General features: G+C 37.4%; 1 protein-coding gene across 5 annotated transcripts in view; it reads right to left on the bottom strand.

The window, feature by feature from the left end:
- LOC113943576 (probable ATP-dependent RNA helicase DDX60) overlaps positions 1-22827 on the bottom strand; it is a 44148-nt gene extending 21321 nt beyond the window's left edge. For 2 of the 5 annotated variants that reach the window (XM_027635515.1, XM_027635519.1), the window contains exons 1-18: positions 22693-22827; positions 20459-20835; positions 20264-20333; positions 18473-18650; positions 17989-18330; positions 17408-17515; positions 15823-15984; positions 14760-14918; positions 12409-12550; positions 11239-11400; positions 9753-9855; positions 8922-9037; positions 6666-6829; positions 5401-5653; positions 4413-4576; positions 2250-2402; positions 1815-1964; positions 664-783 (exon numbers count right to left, since the gene is read on the bottom strand). In XM_027635515.1, the coding sequence (XP_027491316.1) occupies positions 664-783; positions 1815-1964; positions 2250-2402; positions 4413-4576; positions 5401-5653; positions 6666-6829; positions 8922-9037; positions 9753-9855; positions 11239-11400; positions 12409-12550; positions 14760-14918; positions 15823-15984; positions 17408-17515; positions 17989-18330; positions 18473-18650; positions 20264-20333; positions 20459-20819 (2907 nt within the window). In that variant the 5' untranslated portion in view covers positions 20820-20835; positions 22693-22827. Of the gene's footprint in view, positions 1-663; positions 784-1814; positions 1965-2249; positions 2403-4412; positions 4577-5400; positions 5654-6665; positions 6830-8921; positions 9038-9752; positions 9856-11238; positions 11401-12408; positions 12551-14759; positions 14922-15822; positions 15985-17407; positions 17516-17988; positions 18331-18472; positions 18651-20263; positions 20334-20458; positions 20836-21299; positions 21410-22692 lie in introns of all 5 variants that reach the window. The other 3 variants (XM_027635517.1, XM_027635516.1, XM_027635518.1) reach the window with 3 other exon arrangements.
- Between the last annotated feature and the right edge of the window lie 349 nt (positions 22828-23176).

The raw sequence follows: 23176 nt of genomic DNA, 5'->3' as shown, positions 1-23176 counted from the left end.
TGTACAAACTTCTTTACCTGGGGAGTAACATGCCCATTCCCCAGTATATGCTGGGGGCTGTCCAGCTGGGAAGCAGCTCTTCAGAAAAGGACTTGAAGGTGCAAGTAGACACCAAGTTAAACATGAGGCAGCAATGTGCCCTGGTGGCAAAGAAGGCTAATGATTTCCTGGGCTGGAAACTAGGAGGAGTCCAAACTAGGAGGAGTTTGGACAGCAAATCAAGGGAGGTGATCCTTCCCCTCTACTCAGCACTGAGGAGGCCATACCTGAAGTCTTGTGTCCAGTTCTGGGTTCCCCATTACAAGCAAGACCAACCTAGTGGCCTTCTATAATGAAGTGACTACATCAGTGCACAAGGTAAAAGCTACTGATATGTTCTATCTGGACATTTATAAGGCATCTTCTGTATGCTGGTAACAAAAGGATTGTAAGGGTTTTTCTTTTAACCAGAGCAAGTAATCACCTGCATGTCCACTAATGATGAAGAGGTGAGGTTGTATGCCACAGACTTACATACCTAAGTACAGGTATGCATAGATTTTTCCTGAACTTTTGACTTAGCAATGGCTCAATTGTTCTAATTAGAATTAACATTTTCAGAAGCCAGATGGAATACAGAAATCATTATTATTATTATGTGTTAAAACACCCATAAAAATATACCTGAGAATTCATGACATCATGGCGATAATCTCGTGTAAAGACTCCACACACTGCCAATCCATCTGGAAGTTTCTTGGTGAATCGACTGTATACAGTTCCTACCACTTGGTTTACAAGGGCCTTAAATAAAGAAGATCATTAACAAAACTAAAGAGTGCATGTCTAAAGATATATGATAGTCTGAGACATTTAAAGGCATTCAATTTTGGCACTGCTATTAATGTACTAGACTATAAGGTACTATGTAACGTCTTATTAAGTCTAGACTTTCACCAATGTTAACTTTAAAAAGATATAGTACTTTATTTTCAATTATACTCCAATGCTTTCAAAGAAATTTAGTGCTGTGTAAAGTGAGTTATTCATTTTTAATTCTGTATTTTAATTATTTTCAAGCAGTTAAAAATAGATCACATTTACTTCATCTACAAGCACTTTAATGATCTCAAAGTCCTTGGGTTGCATGTTTAAAATACATTTCTGCATCCAGACTCATGCAGAATCAGTCTGATGCAGAATTTCATTCGAATGAAATTTTGATACCCAACCTGAGTACAAACACAAAAAAATTTGATTTTACTTACAGAAAACAATCCACAGAGATTGTTCTCAAATAACAGCACATGTAATTCACTACCTAAAAATCATATCACTGAACATTAAAATAAATTTTAGAAGAAATCAAAACATTGTGCCTCAGCACTTAAATCAGTTTTGAACTATTAGGATGGAATTCTCACTAAAAAATATCCCACTACTTAGAGTTTCATACATTTTCTCTGGAACTCAAATAGAGAAACGTGTCTTGCTTAGTCATTTTTGCCTTCTAATATTACTTTCATCATATTGGTAGACTTTTGGTACTCTCATCATTTACCTAACATGCTACCTACAGCTTTTTTTTATATATTAGTGGTTTTGACCTTAAATTATCTATACAAATATTAATAGACAAAAACTCTATGTGAGCCAAAATATTTTGAAGATTTTTTATAAGCATGTTCTAATGCATGTAAATATAAAACAGAATGTAAATATTGTTTCTAATAAAAAATATATATCGACTAAAATTGTGTAACAAGCTACACTGAACAGTTTCAGAATCATTACATAGTCATACATACAGAGTATGTAGTAGGAAACAGCCTTACCTTTGTAGGAGCAACATACACAACTACTCCGTCATTGCTTGTTTTCAGAACTTTTTCCATGCAATAGTATGATGCATATGTTTTTCCTGAGGAAGTGGGAGCAACAATCACCGCGGATTCATTATTGTCTACAGCATCGAGAAGTTCTCGCTAAGAGAAGAGCAGATATCAAAATATCTTGTCATTAAGTTCATATTGAGTGTTCTTTCTGTGAAAACATCTTTTATTTCAGCATGTAGAATTTAAATACAGATTTTAGACTATGGAGGGTCAGAGTTAACTTGCTTGTGTTATGATTGTATTCTTTCCTCTTAAATTGTTAGTGGAAAAAAATGGAACTACAAATTATAACTTGTCTATTTCAATTATTTGGTCTGACAGACAAAAAAAAGATCATTTCTATTAACTTCATGCAAAAAGTTTGTGTCTCATTACCTGCCATGTGTCTGGTATGAAATGTTGCACTCGGGGATCTGGATCATTTCTCTCTTCTCTGAGCAAGTAATAATCCATGTATTGTAGCTGAAAGCGAGCTGAACCCACTTCAATAGCATATTTGCTTGTATTCTGATTACTGCTTTCTTCTGTCTATAAGGTCAAAAGAAAACTCAAGTTGGTTTGAAAGCTAGAAAGAGATTAAGAAAATGGCACATCTTTTGCTCTGTTGAACTGTGCAAGCTCTGAAAAACATATGAAAGTGCAGGAGGTTTTTTAATAATTTCTCTCAGAAATCCACACCATACAGTCTTACGTCAGGGTTACCTTTAGTGCTCTTGGAAGGAGACTAGGTTCTAAAACTACTATGTCTTCCACAGCGAGTATTAGTGTTGGTATTGTTTTTGTTATCAGAAGAGCTAACAAAACTGGCTACCAGGCAAAAGCTCAGCCTCTTCAAACAATTGCCTACCAGAGCCTTCTCATCATATATTTATGTCTCTCTTCTTCACTCTGCCCCAATCCCTTGTGCAATGAATCCCACTTGCAAAAAGAAATTCAATATAAAGTAACTGTGATCTCAAATTTTGAAAAGCATTATATTTTTAAAGAATGCACTAATACCCTAAGACATAGCAAATTTAATGTTCATGGATACATCTGGTTATAACACCTGATCCTGAAAGCTGTACAGAAAAGTATTATGTGTATAAAATACACTAGAAGCTCAGAAAATCACATAACAATTTAGGTTATCAGGGTTTGGACTTGATGTTCTTGGAGGTCTTTTCCAACCTTAAGGATTCTACGGATATCTGGATATTAATCCAACTCACTGATAGAAACAGTTGCATTTAATATGGGTCACTCAGGTTATTCAGCTGAGTTTTTACTGTCTTTAAGGATGGAGATTTCCCAACTTCTTTAATTTCTTCAAGGAGATATTTTCAGCTATTCCTGAAAATTTCAGTTATTCCTAAAGTTTCTCCAACTTTGCAAAAGTAATAATCATAAACAAGGAGCTTCAAAAGCAAAAGTAAGTCCAAAATGCACCAACTGATGTAGAACCCTCCTGAGCAAGAATTAAACCTGCCACAATATCTCTTCTATCATCCCAAGCCTTTATAGCAAACTTTTTGAGTTCCCTGGATCCCTTAATTCTACTTCCTAAAATGTAGTATAGCTTCTTTGGAACACCAAACACCTTTACAATAATTACGTAGCCAACAACAGGTAATCATCGTGTACCAGTTGAGTTCACACAGAAAAAGAGACAAATAATTTCCACTCTTAAAGGGGAGAAAATTTCTTACAAAACATTCACTTCCTCTCTCTCCTGTGTCCCAAACCTCAAGGAAGGATGATAAACAGTTTCCAAAAATAAGCTTCCAAAAATTCCTAACTGTACTGCACCTGAAAAATGGGACACTGAAGTAACTTATACTGGTTTTACAGTTCACTGTAACCTTCCTTCCTTTTGCTATTGACTTCATATTCTTGCAAGAGAAGCTACCTACTCTCTCTTCTGCCTGAGAGCCACTCTAGCATCCTCTCTCCCTAATAACATACCATCTGCACACAAAGGTATCAAACTGCTCTTAAATCAGCCAGTGGGCAGAAAAGCATAAGGTCGGTCCTTGGAGAAATTACTTCAGGCCAAATTCAGTGTAGCTACTGGTGGTCTCTGCAGTGTTAATAACGACAAGCAATTCAGTATTGGAAACTGTTTCCTTCAGAAGTGATTAGGAATACCATAACATCAAACAGAATAGTTTTCATCCACCTCCACAGTCTCAAAAGATTTCCTGTTCTAAAAGTTCAGCGATGGACTGAACTTCAGGCACCTCTCAGACACATGTAAGGCCTCAGAGAGACATAACTAGAGCAAATTAATCTTGATGTCTGTTTCAAAGGCTATCTTTGCAGCCATATAAAGTTCTATTTTCTAAAGGGGAAACTTACTAAAGCTAGCCCTCACATCAAGCAGAGGAATGTATACATGAACCTAAAGAAGATTAATACCTGAATCAAGAATAGATAGTTCCAAATCTTATGGCACACTGCAAAATAAAATAAGCTCAATATTGGTGTCCTACACATTATTCATTGCTTAAGAAATCACTGTTAATATTCAGCTACAGATCCAGTTAACTATAAAGTTACCTGGCCAGATAAGGAGCACGCCAAATTCTCAAATCCAAGGAGTTTTAGATATTTGGTCAGCTTTTGTAGATGTGATTCCTCCAAGAGATCTTGATATTTTTCAAGAAGGATATGAATTCTCCTCATGACTTGAACAGCTTTGCTTAAATCTTTAGATTTGTTTCCTTTAAAAAAAAAAGCCTACTGTTATCTGAGAGCTGATTGTATCATTGAGAGAATTCTGATATCAGGTATTTTCAGAATAGACCTTAGCCACATTTATAACAATTAAAAGATTCATTTTATTTAAAGACAACTAGACAAAGATGACTCCTTTCACCTCTACAATGAGTGCCACTGAAGACCAAGGACCCAAATAATTCTATCTGCTTCTGCATACTCATCTATAAAAAGAAGTCATACTTCTGACATCTACACAATAACTGAGCTCCCCCATTTTACTTTTCTGATGCACAAATTTGTTACTCAATCTTATTAGCAACATATTTCTCTCCAGTGTTTACAACTCTTCGAACACGTTTAGAGCAGTGTGTGTTTGGACTCTCCTGACTGAGGGTACGGCCTTAACAAGTTAATTCTGATGAAACAGAAGGCTACTTACCATGGCATCACAGACCTCTTGTGCAAATTGTCATTATTCAAACTGCAAGCTAATCACCTCAGCTAAATAAACAATCCATGATATATATAGATACATTTTACTGTGCATGCTAGATAATTATTAAAGATCTATAAATAAAATTATTTATGTATGCAATGTTTGCAAACAACACAGGCAAACAGCTACAATCTAATTTCACTGAATACTTTACATCTTGAAATTGCAAAAGGGGATCAGAGCCTGTTAACACTTAAAAGCACCTTTCATGTTCCTGAAACAGGGCTGTATTTACATGTCTTTATTACAGCTGAGAATGCCCAAAGTCACCCACTGTCTTGGTTAAAGGAAGCGGAAGTTGACTACTGAATGTGAATTTGGCTGTCATACCTTGCTCTTTGCAGTGTTTCTTCCACACTTGTAAACAGGCAGACAGTGCTGTCATTTCTATGCTGAACTTCACAGATTTACTTTTAAAGGTCTTGAGAAACTTCTCCAATTTATTTATTCCAACAGTCTGGTTTTCTTTTATTTCCTTTACAGTTGTCATATATAAGGCTTGCCATTGCTTCTGTTCTTTATTTTCTTCCTTAGCTCTTAGTCGCCTGTTGTTTTCCTCTGTAATTATTTCCACTTTACTTTTCTATCCAATAAAATAAAGATATTTAGAAATAACCATCACTCTGTCCAAGTATCATCTAAAACAAGCTAATCACTCAATCACAGCAGGTGCTTTATAATTTTCAACTAATCTGTGTGATGCATTGTGTTTTGGGAATTTTTTTAATGAAGTAATTTTGAAGAAGACATAATGAATCCCAATATGTGTTGCTCAAAAGACCTTCCCTAAACTTCATTTTAAGCCAGTATAAAGCTTCACAAGTAGTATAAAAAGAAAAAAATGTAGAAAAATATAATAGGAAATGTCTAAAAGTTAAATTTCAAGCTTTTATTTTACACATGGCTAATAGTAACTCTGATCATAGCTGGATGCTTTTCAGTAAGTTAAATAAAATTAAGAGTTTAAAGTTACTTAAAGTTATTTTATATACAGAGTTTTAGTGGCAATGCAACAGTCCACAATCTGTAATCCATACTACAGGTTATTATGAAATGTTACTCAAATTACCATTGCTCAGTATTGTTCACAAGTATGCAAGCACATGCTACATACCCTAATGATGTCTGACAATGTTCACATAGCTAGGATTAATCACAATATCTACAGGATCTTTCACAGAGTATGTTTCCAAACAGTGCAAGGAAATAAGTAATTTAATAAAGGGTTTTTTTTCTAGTATTTCTCAAGTTTCTAAAAGTAAAATTAAATTAATGAAATCCAGTTTCGCTCTCTCCACATTATAACACTGGTCATGAGCCAAAACCCCTTAACCTTCACAGAGTTCATATTTATTAATTTTTTTTTACTTATGCCTGTTAAAATACAATCACTCATCAGTATTCTTAACTAGGAACAAAAACACATTTGTCAATTAGCTAATTAGATTTGAAGTACAAAACAAATTTGAATTTCTTCAACTGTGAACCACTAGATCATTCAGAATATAAAACTTCAGCTGTGGAACTCATATAGTAGAAATCTTTTCCTGGACAGTAGAAAAAATATTTGGAAAGAGCAACTTGAATATACTCACGTGCTTCTTTTGTGCCTTTTTGACAGCAGAATTAGCATTCTTTGACACATGCTCTTGATATACAATATGTTTTGAAGGGCTGTCATCCAGAGTGCTTCCATAAAAGTGACGAAAAGTCTGTAACTTCTGTATTTCTCTTCTTTCTTTTGGACTTTTGGATTTTGCTGCAAACAAATATAATCGATTAAAAAAATGCTCTGATAGAATTCCAGACTAATCTGTTACCAAGCAAAGATAGCTGGGTAATTTACAAATTTCCTAAAAAAACTCCTAATTGACCTAAAAGACAAAATCTCATGTTGAAAAAGGCTGGCTACTAAGACTCACTGAAATCCAACAGTACTTTGGTCTATCTGAGAGATGGGCAATAGACACAAATTGAAACTACTTTAGATGCATGTTAAAAATATTGGAAAACTTAAAAACCAGGATGGCTGGAAATTATTACTGTTTGAGTCTATGAAAATAGAAAGGTGTCTTCTGAAGGCAATTCAAATGAACAGAAAGATACTTCTTCCCCAAGAAAACAAGAGTCTGCCATCAGAACGTAAATAAATAAATCTTATGCTAGGCAATGGAAGATTCTGAACTGAGCACATGAATACTTCCACACTCAAGCATCTGTCTTTCTCTATCCTAAAATCAAAATGATGAGTCTGCTTCTGAGTGTGAAGACTTATCTCAATAGATAAGAATATTCATGCAAGGCACACATGGATTGCTCATAAACCTTCAACATTATGGAAGGTGCTCTAGATACTGTTCTGCAGGGGATGCTCTCCAAACTTCCCACTGAAATCACAGAGTACAGAATGCAAAAAATCATCCAGTCAAAAACAGGAGGAGATGGAACTTTGGTTTCATAGGTCAAGTAATACAAATACCCACTCAGGAAACAGTATTTCTAAGTCACAGAATAAAAACCATAATAAACCTTAGAAGTACCAACAGTAACCCATGAATTCTCAACTTCTGGTAGGTTTTTCACAATTTCATTCACTGCATGATGCTACTGATGATAGAAATATCTTTGAGAGAAATTTTGGAGTACTTCCTGCTACATACAGTATTGTATAGTTAATTTCATGTAAATTTGCCAATCTAAGTTCCAAGTTAAGTCCAAGGCTTGTTTTCCGTAGCATTGCAATCTGGAAAGAACTTAACAGGAAATTATAATGTGTAACATCAAGAATAACACAAACTTAAATTTACTTCTCACTGGTTTTAATGGAATAGAGTTAATTTTCTTCATAATAGCTGGTATGGGCTGTGGTTTGGATCTGTGCTGAAAACACTGCCGATAAATCAGGTGTATTATTGCTGAGGAGTGTTTACACAGAGTCAACACATTTTCTGCTGGTGAAGGGGCTGAGGGTGCACAAGAAGTTGAGACGGAACACAGCTGCGATAGCTGATCCAAACTGACCAGTTTGATCCAAACTGATCAGGGAGATTCCATACCATATGGTGTCATGCTCAGCAATAAAATTTGGGGAAAGAAGAAGGAATGGGTAGATGTTTGGAGCAATGACTTGTCTTCCCAAGTAACTGTTATGTGTGATGGAGCCCTGCTTTCCTGCGGATGGCTGAACACCTGCCTGCCCATTGGAAAGAGTGAATTAATTCCTTGTTTTGCATTGCTTGTGCATGTGGCCTTTGCTGTATTAAACAGTCTTTATATCAACCCATGAGTTTTGTCACTTTCACCCTTCTGATTCTCTCCCCCATCCTGCTGCAGCTGAGGGAAGTGAGTGAGTGGCTGTGGGGTGCTTAGTTGCTGGATGGGGTTAAACCACAACAACTTCTTTTACTTCTTATTTTAATTCTGTTCTCAAAAGATAAGATTGGCTATGCAAGCACTGTGCAACCATCTGGGCAGATTTTCCACATATGTAAATGTGCTTACTAACCATTATCCTAACTATATATTTAAACATTAAACTTCATATGTACATTCATTTGTATAAATCTGTGAAGCATTTTGCAGGCAAACAGGAATATATGATGAACATCTGACCATAAGTGCTCATTCTGTTATATTCAGACCAATTTAAGATAATACAAAATTCATACATATAATGCACACGTGTATCAGTTTACATGTAATTTGGCTACTGCAGTAGCTCCAGTTTGGCAGGTATTTGTACAGCTGCAAATGTTTTCTGAAATGAGAAGTCCTTCTGCAAAACCAGGATAACCTTTACAATAATGTTCTGGCCAATACAGACCCATGGACTTTGTGTTAGTTATTCTTACCATCAGCACTGCATTGCACTCGCTCATATTCCTCAGTCAAAGGTCTATCAGAATGCCAGTGATGACGTTCATCGAATTCCTTGTATTTAATAAGTGAAGTAATTGCAGGGTCATTGCTGAAATATATAAATATGAAATAGAGCAGAAATTAAAAGGGTTTTCTAGCTTCTCTAATGAAACATTTGAAAATTGGGTCTTTATCAAAACACAGTTTTACTGTGCAGAAAAACAACAAAGGGTTTAATTCTATCCCAAATATAATGTGTTAAGATGGCCTCAATTTTTCATAAAGAAATACTATCAAAGTAAAACACCATTTTTCATTTATTTTCATAAAGATTAATCACAGAATGAAATGTAACTACATAATTCACACAATGACTATAAAATACTCATTACATAACACAAAACCCACTTCCACAAATAGCAGAGCAAATGTAGGATAACCTCTTCTTATTTTTTCAGTATTTTTATTTAATGTTTTTCTTTTCTTGAAATCAATATGAGCTTTGCAAATTACGATAAGGCCTTTCAAACACAAATTTTACATTTAGAAAAACAGTTCCAGAATGTAGACTAACAAAGACTATAATGCAAACAAATAACAGTATGAGAAAATATGGATATATTTACTCTTAACCATTCTTGTTCTGAATTTTCTGTTAATATTTATACCAATACATGTAAACATGTATGTGACATTTTACCCAGACATAACAAAAAACATTTCTACATTTGTAAAAATTTAGCATAATATGGATACAAAGTGCAGGGGAGTAGAAAATCAGCCCATATAATGTTATTTCATTAGAAAAAAAAACATATAGGTACCTTTTTAGAACAGGTAGGTCTTTCAAAACATCTCCAACATAATCTTGAACAAGATCAGATTTCATTGGGATTAATCCAATGTTAGGAATTTCTTCTTCACAGACTTTACAGTGTAAAAAAAAATATTGCTTAATTAAGAATATGTATAATTGCATATCATTCTTAAAAATTCTGTCAAGTTACATTATAAATTAAATTCTGTAAATTAAAATTTACTAAAAGTAATCAGCAGTTCACTAGTTCCACTTTTCTTTTTTCTTCTCAACCATGGAAAGAAGAGTGTAGCAGACATCAATATTGCTTTCAAGTAGTTGTTCTCCTGACCCATTTTAGACACCTGTGCTAGCTTTCTGAATGCTACAACCAATCCCATCTCACATGCATTTGTGTTTCTGCACTGGTTCCATAAAGATCACAGTCTCCTAAATATGGACTTTCAAATCGCACTTAGGTTGGATGACTAAAGACTATAAGTAACATTGTGTATCCTTGGTACATTTGAAGTCTAGCCACATTTTCAGTCTTCAGCCAAAGGAGATGCAGAAATAGGCAACACAATTGTCAAAATATGCCCTGATATCACACAGAAAACAAAGAAACTTTTTTTGCCCACTAGATCCCACTTTGCCCACTTGACATCTTTGAAACCAGCTGAAGAACACTCACAAATTTAAGTAGAATTCCAGCCTTTACTGACCTTTTTATGAACTGTCTCTTCTAAAGTTTTATACAATTTCTTAAGTTTAAAACAAATATTTTAAGGCTGCTACAAAGCTGGTTCTCAAAAAATGTCAGATATCAGGCAAAAAATTCTACCTAATCCTTTCAGATATTCAGAACAGGTCTTGTATGCGAGGGAAGAAAACCATCTCTGAGCCAATCATGCATTTCCCCAATTATGGGCTACAGGATGATGGTGTAATTTAAGACACTTACGGAGAACTCATACTTCTAAAACCATCAAGAACTGCAGTGTGAGTTACAGTGATGGCTGGATTCTCTACCATTAAGGTAACAGTTCTATATTCCACTTAATTTGCTGATTCCATGCCCAATATCTGCATAACATTATGTCAATATGTCAAAGATGTTCCTCAGAGACAGTCCTTCTGCAGCATAATCATTACTTTAAATATGAGTACTTAATATGTTTTTTTACTACTACTTGTATTACACTACTCATAATGTTTTTTACAATACATGCAATAGATTTGGGTTAGTAGTCATGGAACTAAACCCAATTCCCCATGAAGTTAATAATAATACTTGTGCTGTCCACAGTGGAGTCAGAATTTCACCCATAAGGCCGCGTAAGACTTCTTTTTGCATCAACTGCAAGTTTTGCTCATGGGTTGGAAGGATGGAGAAGATCCATGAAGCACAGATGAATTTGCGATCACAATAAAATCAGATCACTACTCCTAGCACTTTTAGTGATACCAATGAGGATCATGCTTTTAACATTAATGTGTGGAGTTGCCAGTACCTCTAAATAATGTCTGCTCCTGCTCAAGAAATACTTGGGATGTTTTTCGTATTGGGAAAGCATCTCCAAAACTGTATTTCACTGCCAATTTTTTTACAGCGTCCCATAAAAATTGGTAGTCATTCTCCATTTCTTTCCCCAAATCCTTTTGGAACTCTAATCCTGCAAAGGAAAGGGAGGGGAAGTTGCTTTAAAATTGAGTTTACTCAAACTGAACCTATCTATTTACCTATGCGGCATCAGGCACAAAAACTTCACTTTTATACAACGGCTTTAGTCACTAGAACAAATTAGAACAGAATGTTGTACATTCACAGTTTTTAATAGCCCAGAGTGTAAACAGGTAAATGTACTGAGAATACATGTTTTGGAAAAAAAACCCAGATTCAGACTGTCTGTGAAAGTTTGCAAGCTCTACTGCTAAAGAAGAGTTTCTCTCACCTTTGCCTCCTGCAGGGTAGAATCTTGAATTGATAATTTTTTTTAGTGCCCAATAACAGGTATCATTATAAAAATAAATGTTTTGTATTCCTAATTTATATTTTCTTTAAAAATTCCTCTACACTTGCTTTACTGAGGTACATATAGGACCTCTTGTAACTAGATTTATAAAGTGTTCTGGTTTACTATCACACAGACAGACTCATGGCAGAGGATTATCAAGCAATTATTCTGAAAGAACATTTGCTACAAATGTTTAAGACAATATGTGACCTTGTGTGAATCAATATCATCTGAAATTAAAGTATTATTCAATGTCACAGTGACAGTAGGGATTGAATCTAGTTTCTGACTGTGTTGCACTAAGACAAAATTAATAAAAAACTGGCCAAAAAACAAACAGAATTGAGAATACCCAATAATAGTGACCCAGAACTCTTGCTGCCTATGTTATATCACTCTTTTATGTATTAGTACAGGTGGCACATCAAAGATATGATATGATAAAGTATTCTGAATGAGTACTGGTATAAGACACTTGCACATATGATTTTCTGAACTTGATTACAGAAAAAATGTTTCCTTATTATTCCATGAAATGTATCCATTGCTCTATGAGTCATTAGAAAATTGTGCTCATTTCTGCCCATACAAGTAGTTTTATTCTCATTTTGCAGCTTAATAAAGTAAAAAATATAAGAAAGCAAACTGTTCAACAATGATAAATACCTTTAGTGTATTCGACCTCATAGTAATGTGCAAGATTTATGAGCAGTGAATCATCATATAAATCAGGCAGGTAAGTTAAATCCAATTTCCAATCATTTGTATCACATAGCTGTACCAGAGCAAAATGCATACACAACTGTTGCTGTTAAAAATAAAGCAAACAATTAATTCTTGTGGAGCACCTTTACATGTGGAGGTATCAAAGCATCTCCAAAGGAAGGTTAACTACCACAGATTTATTGACATGAAAAAAACCACATTGTTACTTGACTTCTCTGTGATCAGAAAACTGCCTTCACGCTCCTTCATTGCAATAACCAACTTTAAACAACAAAAGAGTCTAACATCAAAATTGCCATACTGGATGAGACTAAAAAGTCCGTTTAGCCCAGTACTCTAACAGTAACACGGACTAAATGCAGATGTCCAAGAAGAGGTCAACTACTGAGATCTTGCCCCAAACATTCTCCTAGCCACACTCATTTGCGGCTCACAAGATTCCTGAACCAGGTATGGTTTCACAGAATCACAGAATGGGTCAGGTTGGAAGGAACGCAGTGGGTCACCTGGTCCAACCTCCCTGCTCAAGCAGGGTCATCCTAGAGTACATTGCACAGGAATTGTATCCGGACAGTTCCTGAATATCTCCAGTGAGGGAGACTCCACAACCTCTCTGGGCAATATGTGTTTGGTCACATAGTAAAGTTCTTCCTCGTATTCAGGTGGAACTTCCTGTACATCAGTTTCTACCCATTGCCTCGTGTCCTATTGCTTGGCAACACCAAGAAGAGCCTGACTCCATCCCCTTGATACCCTCCCTTCAGATACTTACAGACTTTAATAAGGTCTCCTCTTAGTTGTCTCTTCTCAAGGCTCAACAGGCACAGCTCCCTCAGCTTGTCCTCTTAAGAGATATGCTCCAGCCCCCTAATCATCTTTATCACCCTCCACTGTACCTGCTCCAGGAGCTCCACGCCTCTCTTGTATTGAGGAGCGGTACACATACATGTACAAATGCAGTGCTATGTAGGGCTTAGTAGAGGGGCAGGATCACTTCCTGCAACCTGCTGGCAACACTCTTCCTAATGCACCCCAGGATACCATTGCCCTTCTTAGCCACAAGGGCACACTGCTGGCTCATGGACAGCTTGCTGTGCACCAGGACCGCCAGGTCCTTCTCTGCAGAGCTGCTTCCCAGCAGCTCAGCCCCGAGCCTGTACTGGTGCCTGGGGTTATTCCTCCCCAGGTGCTGGACCCTGCCTTTGTCTTTGTTCAACTTCAGACAATTCTTCTCTGCCCATTTCCAACCTGTTGAAGTCCCTCTAACGGGCTGCACAGCCCTCTGGGGTATCAGTGACTCCTCCCAGCTTTGTGTCATCAGTGAACTTGCTGAGGAGGCATCTGCCCCTCATCCAAGTCACTGATGAATAAGTTAAACAATACTGGGGCCAGTATTGAACCTTGAGAGACACCCCTAGTGACAGGCCTCCAACTAGACTCTGTTCCACTACCACAAACCTCTGACCACAACCAACTGCCCTTCAGCCAGTTCTCAATCAACCTCACTTTCCACTCATTCAGCCTACACTTTCCATGCTGGCCTAGGAGGATGTCATGGGAGACAGTGTCAAAGCCTTGCTGAAGTCCAAGTAAACAACATCCACTGCTCTCCATCTATCCAGACAGTTGTTTCATCACAGAAGGCAATCAGGTTGGTTAAGTATGATTTCCCTTTGGTGAATCCAATCCATGCTGACTAGTTCTGATCCTATTCTTGTCTTCCACATGCATAGAGATGACCTCCAGGATGAGTTGTTCCATCACCTTTCCAGAGACTGAGGTGAGGCTGACTGGCCTGTAGTTCCCTGGGTACTCCTTCTTGCCCTTTTTGAAGACTGAAGTGACACTTGCATTCCTTCAGTCCTCTGGCATCTTCTCCAGACTGCCATGACCTTTCAAAGATGATTGAGAGTGGTCTAGCAATGATGTCTGCCCATTCCCTCAGCACTTGTGGGTACATCCCATCATGGTACATGGACTTGTGGATGTCAAGTTTGACTAAATGGTCCCTAAACCAAACCTCCTCAACTAAGGAAAAGTCTTCGTTCCTCCAGATTTTTTCCATGGTCAATTGGGTCAGGTATTTCTGAGGGCAGGCCTTGACAGCGAAAACTGAAGCAAAGAAGGCATTCAGTATCTCAGCCTCAGAAACAAACAAAGGGTTTGTTTCCAGTGGGTACATTATGTTCTTTAATCTCATCAGATGACTGAAGTAGGATATAAAGGAAAATGAAAACTGAAATGACAATTGCACCCTATGTCAGAGGAAGTTAAGACAGTGCTACACGTACCATTTTTAACAGTGGTAAAACTTGCTTTGTCCAGCAGCATTTCATGTCCCTAATCTGAGCTCTCTGTGAAAGAGGCATATGAAGAAGAAAAGTCACTGTGAGACATTGCATTCTGCACAGGTCAGCTGCTTCTTCAGGAGACAGGTGTTTACTTCTTCTCTGTTGAGAGATGACATAAAAAGTTGACCACATCCTTCAGCAGAATAATTGTGTTCACTACTACTTAATTCAGTGGTATGCACTTTGTTAAAGCAGCTAATAATTTAGATCTATTTGACCATTTTAACTACTTGTGGCCACACTTAGTTGAAAATGAACATTCTTGTAGTGCTGGTAGATGCAGAACAGTTATAATGTTAAAAAAAAAAAAATCTCTTTTCCAAAGAGGAATATGACTATGAAAACCAAGACAAAACTTGAAAACAATTTTCAGTTTGTCTGGCTAGAAATGTTATTATTTTAAGAGGAAAAGTTAATATCTAGATATAGGCTTATGTTCTTTTCTCAACTGCACTGCAAAACTCAGTACAGAAATTGAGCTCTGCTAACTAACTACTTGTAGCTATCCTCTAGTCTACTGAATATGTCTATAATAAAATATTACTGATATATTGTATCTGTGTTAATTTGATGAAAATACAAGACTTGTAGGTAGTATGGTCACAAAAATGACCACACATAGAAAGAAACCTTTATACTGAAATGTCTCGCTAACTTGAGGAAAAGTATATTCTTCTGTGAAAGCTAGTATAGCACTGAATGTTAGGAAAAGAAAAATAATGAGTGCAACTACCTTCTTAAGATAAAACTTTCTATGAAAGTAATTGTTCCTAAGGTAAAACTTTTCCCACAAACAGCCGCTGTGACAGGAGGGCCAGTGCCACCCACAAAGAGACCATGCCCCTTTGAAAAGCTGTGGCCATAGCAATTATTTGACCCAAACCCAATCACAAAGGAGGCATCTGGGCCTCTCTTCAGCTTTTTATCTAGAAGGACAGCCATCTCTCCTCTTAGCAAAATGCTTAGGGTTACCATGCTGAGAAGATATTTACGAAATTCTTACTCTTGCTGATTGCATTCCATTTGCTCCCATAGAAGTATTTGCGTTTCCCAGCATGCTGCTGTATATTTTTAATCCCACAGCACAAGCAAGAACACAGACCACACGGCGAATATCAGATCCTTCAGGCCACAGTTGTTTCAATGAACGGATAGCCTGGTAAACCTGTAGTCATAACATCATGAATAGCATAAATTATCACCATAATAAAAATTACAAAAAAAAAGAGACTATTCTTATTCTGTACAGAGTTTCATCAAAGAAGGGAAAAAAATGGATAAAAAACTGCAGAAGAAAAAGTGGGCACAATCATTAGTAAAAATTTCCCCTTTTTGCCATGTCGCTGAGGGCACCAACAGCCCTGACTGTACCTGCCTGACCCCTGCGACCTCCTCCCACCTGCCCTAGGTCCTACCTCAGCCCCTTTCAGGCTGTCAGTCCTGCCCCAGCAATGTAGCAGCAGTGCTGGCCTCTAGCTCCCCACAGCCCTGCAGGCTGACAACCTGCTCTGGCCTCAGCCCATCCCAGCCTGATGCCCAGGGTTGCAGATGTCCCCCAGCTGTCCTGCTCTTGCCTGGGGCAGTGGGACAGGCCATGGCTCCCAGGCCCTGCCCTCCCAGCTGACCTCCCACTGCCCCAGCCCCGAGTGAGCAGCCATCTGCCCTTCCTGCACCCTGATGTGGTTCTGCTCCTGGGGTATTCAATTCCTGACTGTGCCTCAGAAAAGATAATTATAATTAAAAAAATACTGGCAGTAGCTGGGCTTTAAAATGCTTTCTGAGTAACACCATATTTTTTCTGGACTAAAAATTCACCTTGTTAGACTAGTATCATTCCCACTGAAGTCCAAGGAAGCCTTGTTGTTGTCCTCTGAGGGAGCAGAAGTAGGCTCACAACACTGCAGTGTAACTTTATGCTCAGGAAAATGGCAGGAGTATATTAGACATTAAAAGTGTCTATGCAACCATAGAAATAGCAATTTTTTGAAGTTAAAATATCATAGAACCACTGCTTTAATCATGCAAGCACAAACCTTACAACTCTAATCTAGCTCTTGAAAAAAATTCCCAGATCATGAATAGTCAACTGAGTGTGCAAACCTTAGCAGCTGCAATAGTGAGGTTTAGATTTTGAGACACATCCCTATAGAAGAGGTTGTTGCTGGCAGCAGCACTTACTCTGGTCCACTGCTGCTGCCACAGGGATGGGGCAACGGCCACAGTGCCTCCAGAGGGTAGTAGCTGCAGCCCCCACAGTGGCTAATGGTGTTTCATGCTAAATGGACTGGTTTCTATCTTCTTCAAGACAAGGCGTTTGCCGAGACAGAAACATCCCTTAAGTGGCATCCCACTGATCAGCTTTCAGCTGAGTCATGCTACTATAATGAACTTTAAAGAAAGAACAGTTTCAAGCTGCTGTGAAGAAGAGTGGCCACAGAGAAGACCTTCTCAGACTTAGGGGGTCACTTCAGGATAAGGCAGAGAGCTCCTAGTTCTGGTTAGAAAATAATTTCAGGTAAAGGAATGAAGGAAAACAGTCAACAAAAAGAGAAAAAAAAAAAGAAAAAGGATCAAAGAGGTCAAATTACCTCTTTTTGTATGCTTTTCAGGTTCAGCTTGAGATGTTCATATAGATGGATCAATGGTTCTTTGTAGCTGACTAGGTTTTCACAGGCACATCGCAGATCTTGTTTATACTAAGAAGTCAAAGTTATACGCAAAAGTCAATAGACACAATGCATTAGGGACTACTAGGCACAGACAGAAACCATTAAGATATAAGCAAATCCTCAGCCTCCAAGAAAAAACTGACTAAAATTTTAAAAATCACATCACTGGCCTAAACACTAGTCTTCCTCTGGCATATTATAAGTCAACTAAGACAAGCGATAGTGAAGACAAGGGAAAGGCTATATTAGGGACTATCATATAGAAAGTGAAAAAGGATGTGAAATGAGACTATAGAGAACAGGGCACGAATTTGCCATCAATCACAAAGTTTACCTGTTAGTGATTTTGAGACCAGTAGATTAAAGAAAACAAGCCACATATCAATTCTTTATAATATTAATATGTAAATTAAAATACTCATATTGAGATATTTTATTTAAATCTTCTAATTCAAATTAACACTGTTATTGCAAACCAACAACAAAGTAGTGTATCTTACCATTTGAAAAAATGATCTGTGTTTATATACACTCTGAACGTGATATCCATAAACTCTAAGAAGATCATACTCCTGTCCTGAAGCAAGCACAACATTGATTTTCTTTGACAACGAATGAGCAATTAAAATAGATAAAAAGTCTCTTTGGCGAGGGCTCAGTCCTGTGTCAGATACAATGATGAAGTAAGGATAGCTTTGCTTCAGGAAAATCTCCCATTTGGATGATAAACAATTGGAAAATTCTGTATGAACAGTTATGCTTGTATTATGCCTCAGGTGTTCTATTAGTGCAGTACGTAAGAAAAGAAAATGAGGATACTGAAAGAACATCTGCTCTGCATCCTGTGGGAAATAAACACAATTAAATTATTCAGTTACATTTGTTAACACAATGAACAGATTCCTCATCCTGATTAGAATCAAACAGTTGGTTTAAAAGGAATGCAGTGATTTAAACATAAAAATAATGTTATTTATTCAGTACCTTGAAGAAAGTAATGACGTATTTTGCTCCTTTTTCAGCGAAATCATGCAGAAAGCATTCAATCTGGTAGAAGAAGTTTAGATATTGTGTTTTCTTATCTATAAACATAAGTAGTAAGGAATCCCCATCTATTACAAAGAATTCAGACTCAACAAAGTCTTTTAACAGACTGACATACCTGAAAGAAAAACACAAAACATGTACCTAACATTGCTCCAAGAAAAGTTGGGGACATGAGACAGAAGAAATTTTCTTACTAATACATTAAACATTAAATGTATAAATAAAATCAATAGCAAATCAACTTTCTTGGATCTAACTCTTAAATAGCTTGCAATCCTTTCAGTTACTGAATGTATTAAAAATTGTCTCCTTTACAATTCCAGATACTTTTGTAGCATCTGAGGTTTTTGTGACTTATATATCACCCTTTGTCCATGCCTGCTTATGCAGGAAGCATTATCTGTTCTAAAAGAAATACCCCACAGGAAGTAATAACAAAGTATATTTTGAGAGCCTTCATGCCTGAGCTTTAACTAAAAATAGCAACTATCACGACAATGATTACTACCACCCTTATCCAAGGAATGTCTATTGCAGAAAAACACGTTAATAGCAAGAGAATCCAATCACAATCCATTACTTCAAGAGAGCAAAGAATAAAAAAATTCTTCATCCAGTTCCTATTTCAGATAACTACGAGAGTTGATAAAATTTTCATTAATGAGTCTTAGGTCAAAATTTAAACAAATCCCTTGCATCTGAAGATGGTAAGTATAAACCTTAGTTTTTAATATATCCTAGGAATCGAATGCATTCTTCAGTTCCTTAAGAATCCATGAAAATCCAGCAACATGATGTTTTACTTAGGACAGACCAAGCAGTCAGAAGAACTTTTGTAGGCCCAGATGAGGAAACAGCAAGCTCTTCTATTAAAGCTTCTCTGCTTTCATGTTTGCCTATTACATACTATACTGTTTATTATATATTACAGTGCTAATGCATAGCAGGAGAATATATTCTAATAGTACAAACGTGCTTGTTTTCTTCAAGGCTGTCAAAAATGCTGGATACTCACCTTAGTCCCACACCTGAGAAGACCTAGCTTTCCTTTCTGGTTGAGATAACAGCCTTTGGTTCACAGTCCCAGTTTGCTATCTGATGCAATGAGTAGCCTTCCACGAACAAGAAGTATGCAAACTTCTTACACATTTGTCTGCCTTTATTTAATATTAGTCTCTTAGGTGAGCTCAAGAATGCAGAGGAGACACTTCAACGGCAACGTGAGTGTCACTACTGGTAATTCCTTTCCCATATCAAGCAGAGAAAGGAAACCAAATCCAGAGAAGCAGAAGATCACGCATGAGAACTGACATGCAAAACTATAGAAGGTATAAATGAAAAGGAAAATTTTGTAGGCAAACTGTTTTAGATACTATAAAAGTAGTAGCCTTAAAACACGTAAGGAAAAATTCACAAAAAAGCATGACAAAGAATTTGAAAAAAAAATAAATTGCAATAGTTAAAATTGTAGATCAGTTCCCAAACATGCAGACAATCCCTACTCTTTGGGCAGACTTTCTATTATACTAGGAATCTTCCTTCATGTGGCTAGAGGATGTATAAAATCCTAAGCATGCCTTAGGTCTCCTGGTTTTCCACAAACCTAGGTAACAAGCACATAGCTTCTTTCTCTAAGGGGTACTACACTGTGATGTCTACTTAGTTCAAAGAAACTATTTCTATTACCATTTATTGCATTTTTTTTTCCATGAACCCCACTGTACTTACTGAGCCTTTGATAGGGATTCCCAAACGTGTATCCTCAACTTCTTCAGAAATTCATGACATTTTCTCATTCCTAAAATAATCACACACATGGTTATTGATAGAACCATATAACCTTAACTCATCAATTAATTACAAAAGAGCCAAAATGTAAGATAATGCAACAGACATGAGCATATGCTATTAGCAGCTCCTCACCATGGCTTTGGGAATCATGTTCATGCTGGACAACTCTGAAATCTTCATCTTCAGTTTGTGATGCTTCCTGTTTCACTTCTTCAATGCTACTGTAATCTATGTTGTTGACTTCTTTTTCTCTATCTACCTCTTTTTTAAGTGTCTGCAAAACAGCTGCTTCCACTTTGTCACTGATCTTATCCTCTTCATCAACGTCAATTGTACTCCCTCTGTCTTCATCTTCCTTTGTTGCAATGAAACCCATTTTCTCACTGTCACTACACACACTGTCCATATCATCGTTACTCTCATTTGTATCTTCATTAACAACTTTCTTGGAATGATATTCTGCAGAAGCCATCACAGATCTTGATTCTGGCATCCAGAAAAAGAAAACTCTAAGTAATGAAGAGATAATTTTCAGGAAATATAGTATGCTCTTTGGCTTCAACCATTAAATTACCTACTTTGTAATCACACTGGAATAAATTTTAAGAAAAACCAGGAAGCCTTTTGTTGAACATGCCTGAGAGACATATTTTCATTGTAAAACTAATAAATAATTTAATGAAATGCAAGGAAAACATCAGTTTGTATTTCTTAATATATACTAAAGAGGAGCATTACATATTAGTTTTGCACTTTGCATAAAGGGACCCTTGGGGAGGTTAGATAGAATTTATTATATTAGGTATATCTACATGGCACATTCCAAGGAATGATTCATCTTTCCTGATTCAAGTGATTTGTACCCACTCTGCTCATGCTAGTCCAGTCACAAATACACATGCCACAACATCTTCACTGCATGATGGGAGTAATCATGGTTTGGTATCAATTCTACTTCTTAAATGAGTTTTACCTTTTTTTCTCCTTTTTTGTTTTCCAGGGGTAGAATTCTCAAACCAAGTAAGTACAGAACTGTAATGGTTACGGTAACTCCATACTTCACTAGGTCACAATGTTCAGTTCCTTTGAGCTAAAAAGCAAACAAGTAGCTTGGGATAACACTGCACAGTCCCTACCACATCAGCTCAGCTCTTCTGAACTTCAGTTTTCCTGAACTTCCACTTAGGTGACAGACTCATGCAGTGCTTATTGTTGCAGTATTTGCCATTGCAATATTCACACAGAATCAATTAGGTTGGAAAAGGCCTCTGAGATCATAGAGTCCAATCTATATTCATATGCCTTGCCTTTAGATATAGCTACCCTTCATTTCCCTAAGGCCATAAAAGGACTATATGATCTTTAGATGTCATTTTTAGTCTTATAATTTTTCTTAAAACCTTTTTTAAAAAATAATAAAAGAAAGTGAAATCTACATTTTTCAGATTTCACAAACAGAAAACCATGCCCCAGTTTTCTTTTGCGCTTTCCTCTTCCTTTAGTATAAGTTCCTAACAAACAAAATTGCGGAAAAAAGAAACAAAAATACATTTTTATTATCTATTTTTAAAATACTGTGCACATAATGTGCTATATTACAGTGGTGTGCTTAAGGTAACTTGAATTCTAATACCTATTTTCACAAAATGTAAGTTATTTGTATACATACATTTACACAATATCATTTTCTGTGTACCTGCATAAGTACTTTTTGTCAAAGCAGCTATAAGCCTTGTCTTATCTAAATTGGAAAAGTTATATCAAAGGCTTCAGTACACAATTCTGGGTTGAATCATGTACTTCTGCATGCTGAAATTGTCACTAACCGAGAAATTGGCCACCACTACTTCAACAATCTCCTAAGCAAGAGTGACTTCCCATTTCTGCAAATGTAAAGAAAGAAAGAATCAAAGAAAGAAAAACTGTATTTGTACATACACATGTATGAACTGCTATATTCCTTTCAGAAAGAAAACCAATAAGGCTTAAATATTTTGCTAACTCGATGTTTTTCTGCAGTCCACACGCTGACATCTGAGGTGGCTGGGGCTACATGTGGGCAGAGGCAACCAGGCGTCTTTTGACTCCCTGCCAGCGCTCCTCTTGCCCCTCCACCCTGGGGACAGCTCCCTAGCTGCTCGCTAAGTCCCAGGTGTTCCGCAGCATGCCGTCCAGCCCTAAACCAAACCCAAACCAACTGCAACCCTATGCAAACCTCAGCCCCAGCTCCAGCATCATGCCTGCAGCCAACCACGAGCCCCTCAGAATTAAGGCCGACCCTAAGCCTACCCCAGGCTCAGCCCCAAACCCCACTCCAAAGGCAAGTCTAACCACAAACTCTAAGCAAGCCCCGGCTCTGACAGTACCTGCTACCGCCGCTGCTCCTCGCCCGGCCCGGCTCCGCCGCCCTCCCGCCTTTAAAGCGCCGTCGGCGGCAGCTCCGAGTTCGGAGCCCCGAGGGCGGCTCCTGGGGCGGTCCCACCGCCTCCAGTCTCACCAGGTTTCGGTTTTCTTTCCTGGCGTGGACCTGCCTCCGAGTTTCGGTTTCGTTTCCCGGGTGCCGGGAAGAACTTCGGCCTTAGATACGGCACTTGAAAGCATCACGTGTACTTCCTCGCTTCCATCAAGCTATGCTTTTTCTGTTATGATGGCTTCAGCTAGTGGTCCAAGAGCCATTAAGCCTGCATTGCTTAAGGGTGTTGTTTAATGCAAGCTGCATATACGGTGCAGAAAACACTAATTCCTATTTCGATCCCTTTATTCACTGCAATCTCTTTTCCTACCAGCCTGCTTTCTTATAGTAGGAAGTTCCACACAAAAATAAACTAGGAGATACATTTGACTCACCTT

The sequence above is a fragment of the Corapipo altera genome, unplaced genomic scaffold, assembly GCF_003945725.1.
Source record: "Corapipo altera isolate COAL_440 unplaced genomic scaffold, ASM394572v1 22b, whole genome shotgun sequence".
NCBI classification, from domain to species: Eukaryota; Metazoa; Chordata; class Aves; order Passeriformes; family Pipridae; genus Corapipo; species Corapipo altera.
The sequence above is the reverse complement of the archived record's forward strand: the minus strand, read 5'-3'. Positions and strand labels throughout refer to the sequence as shown.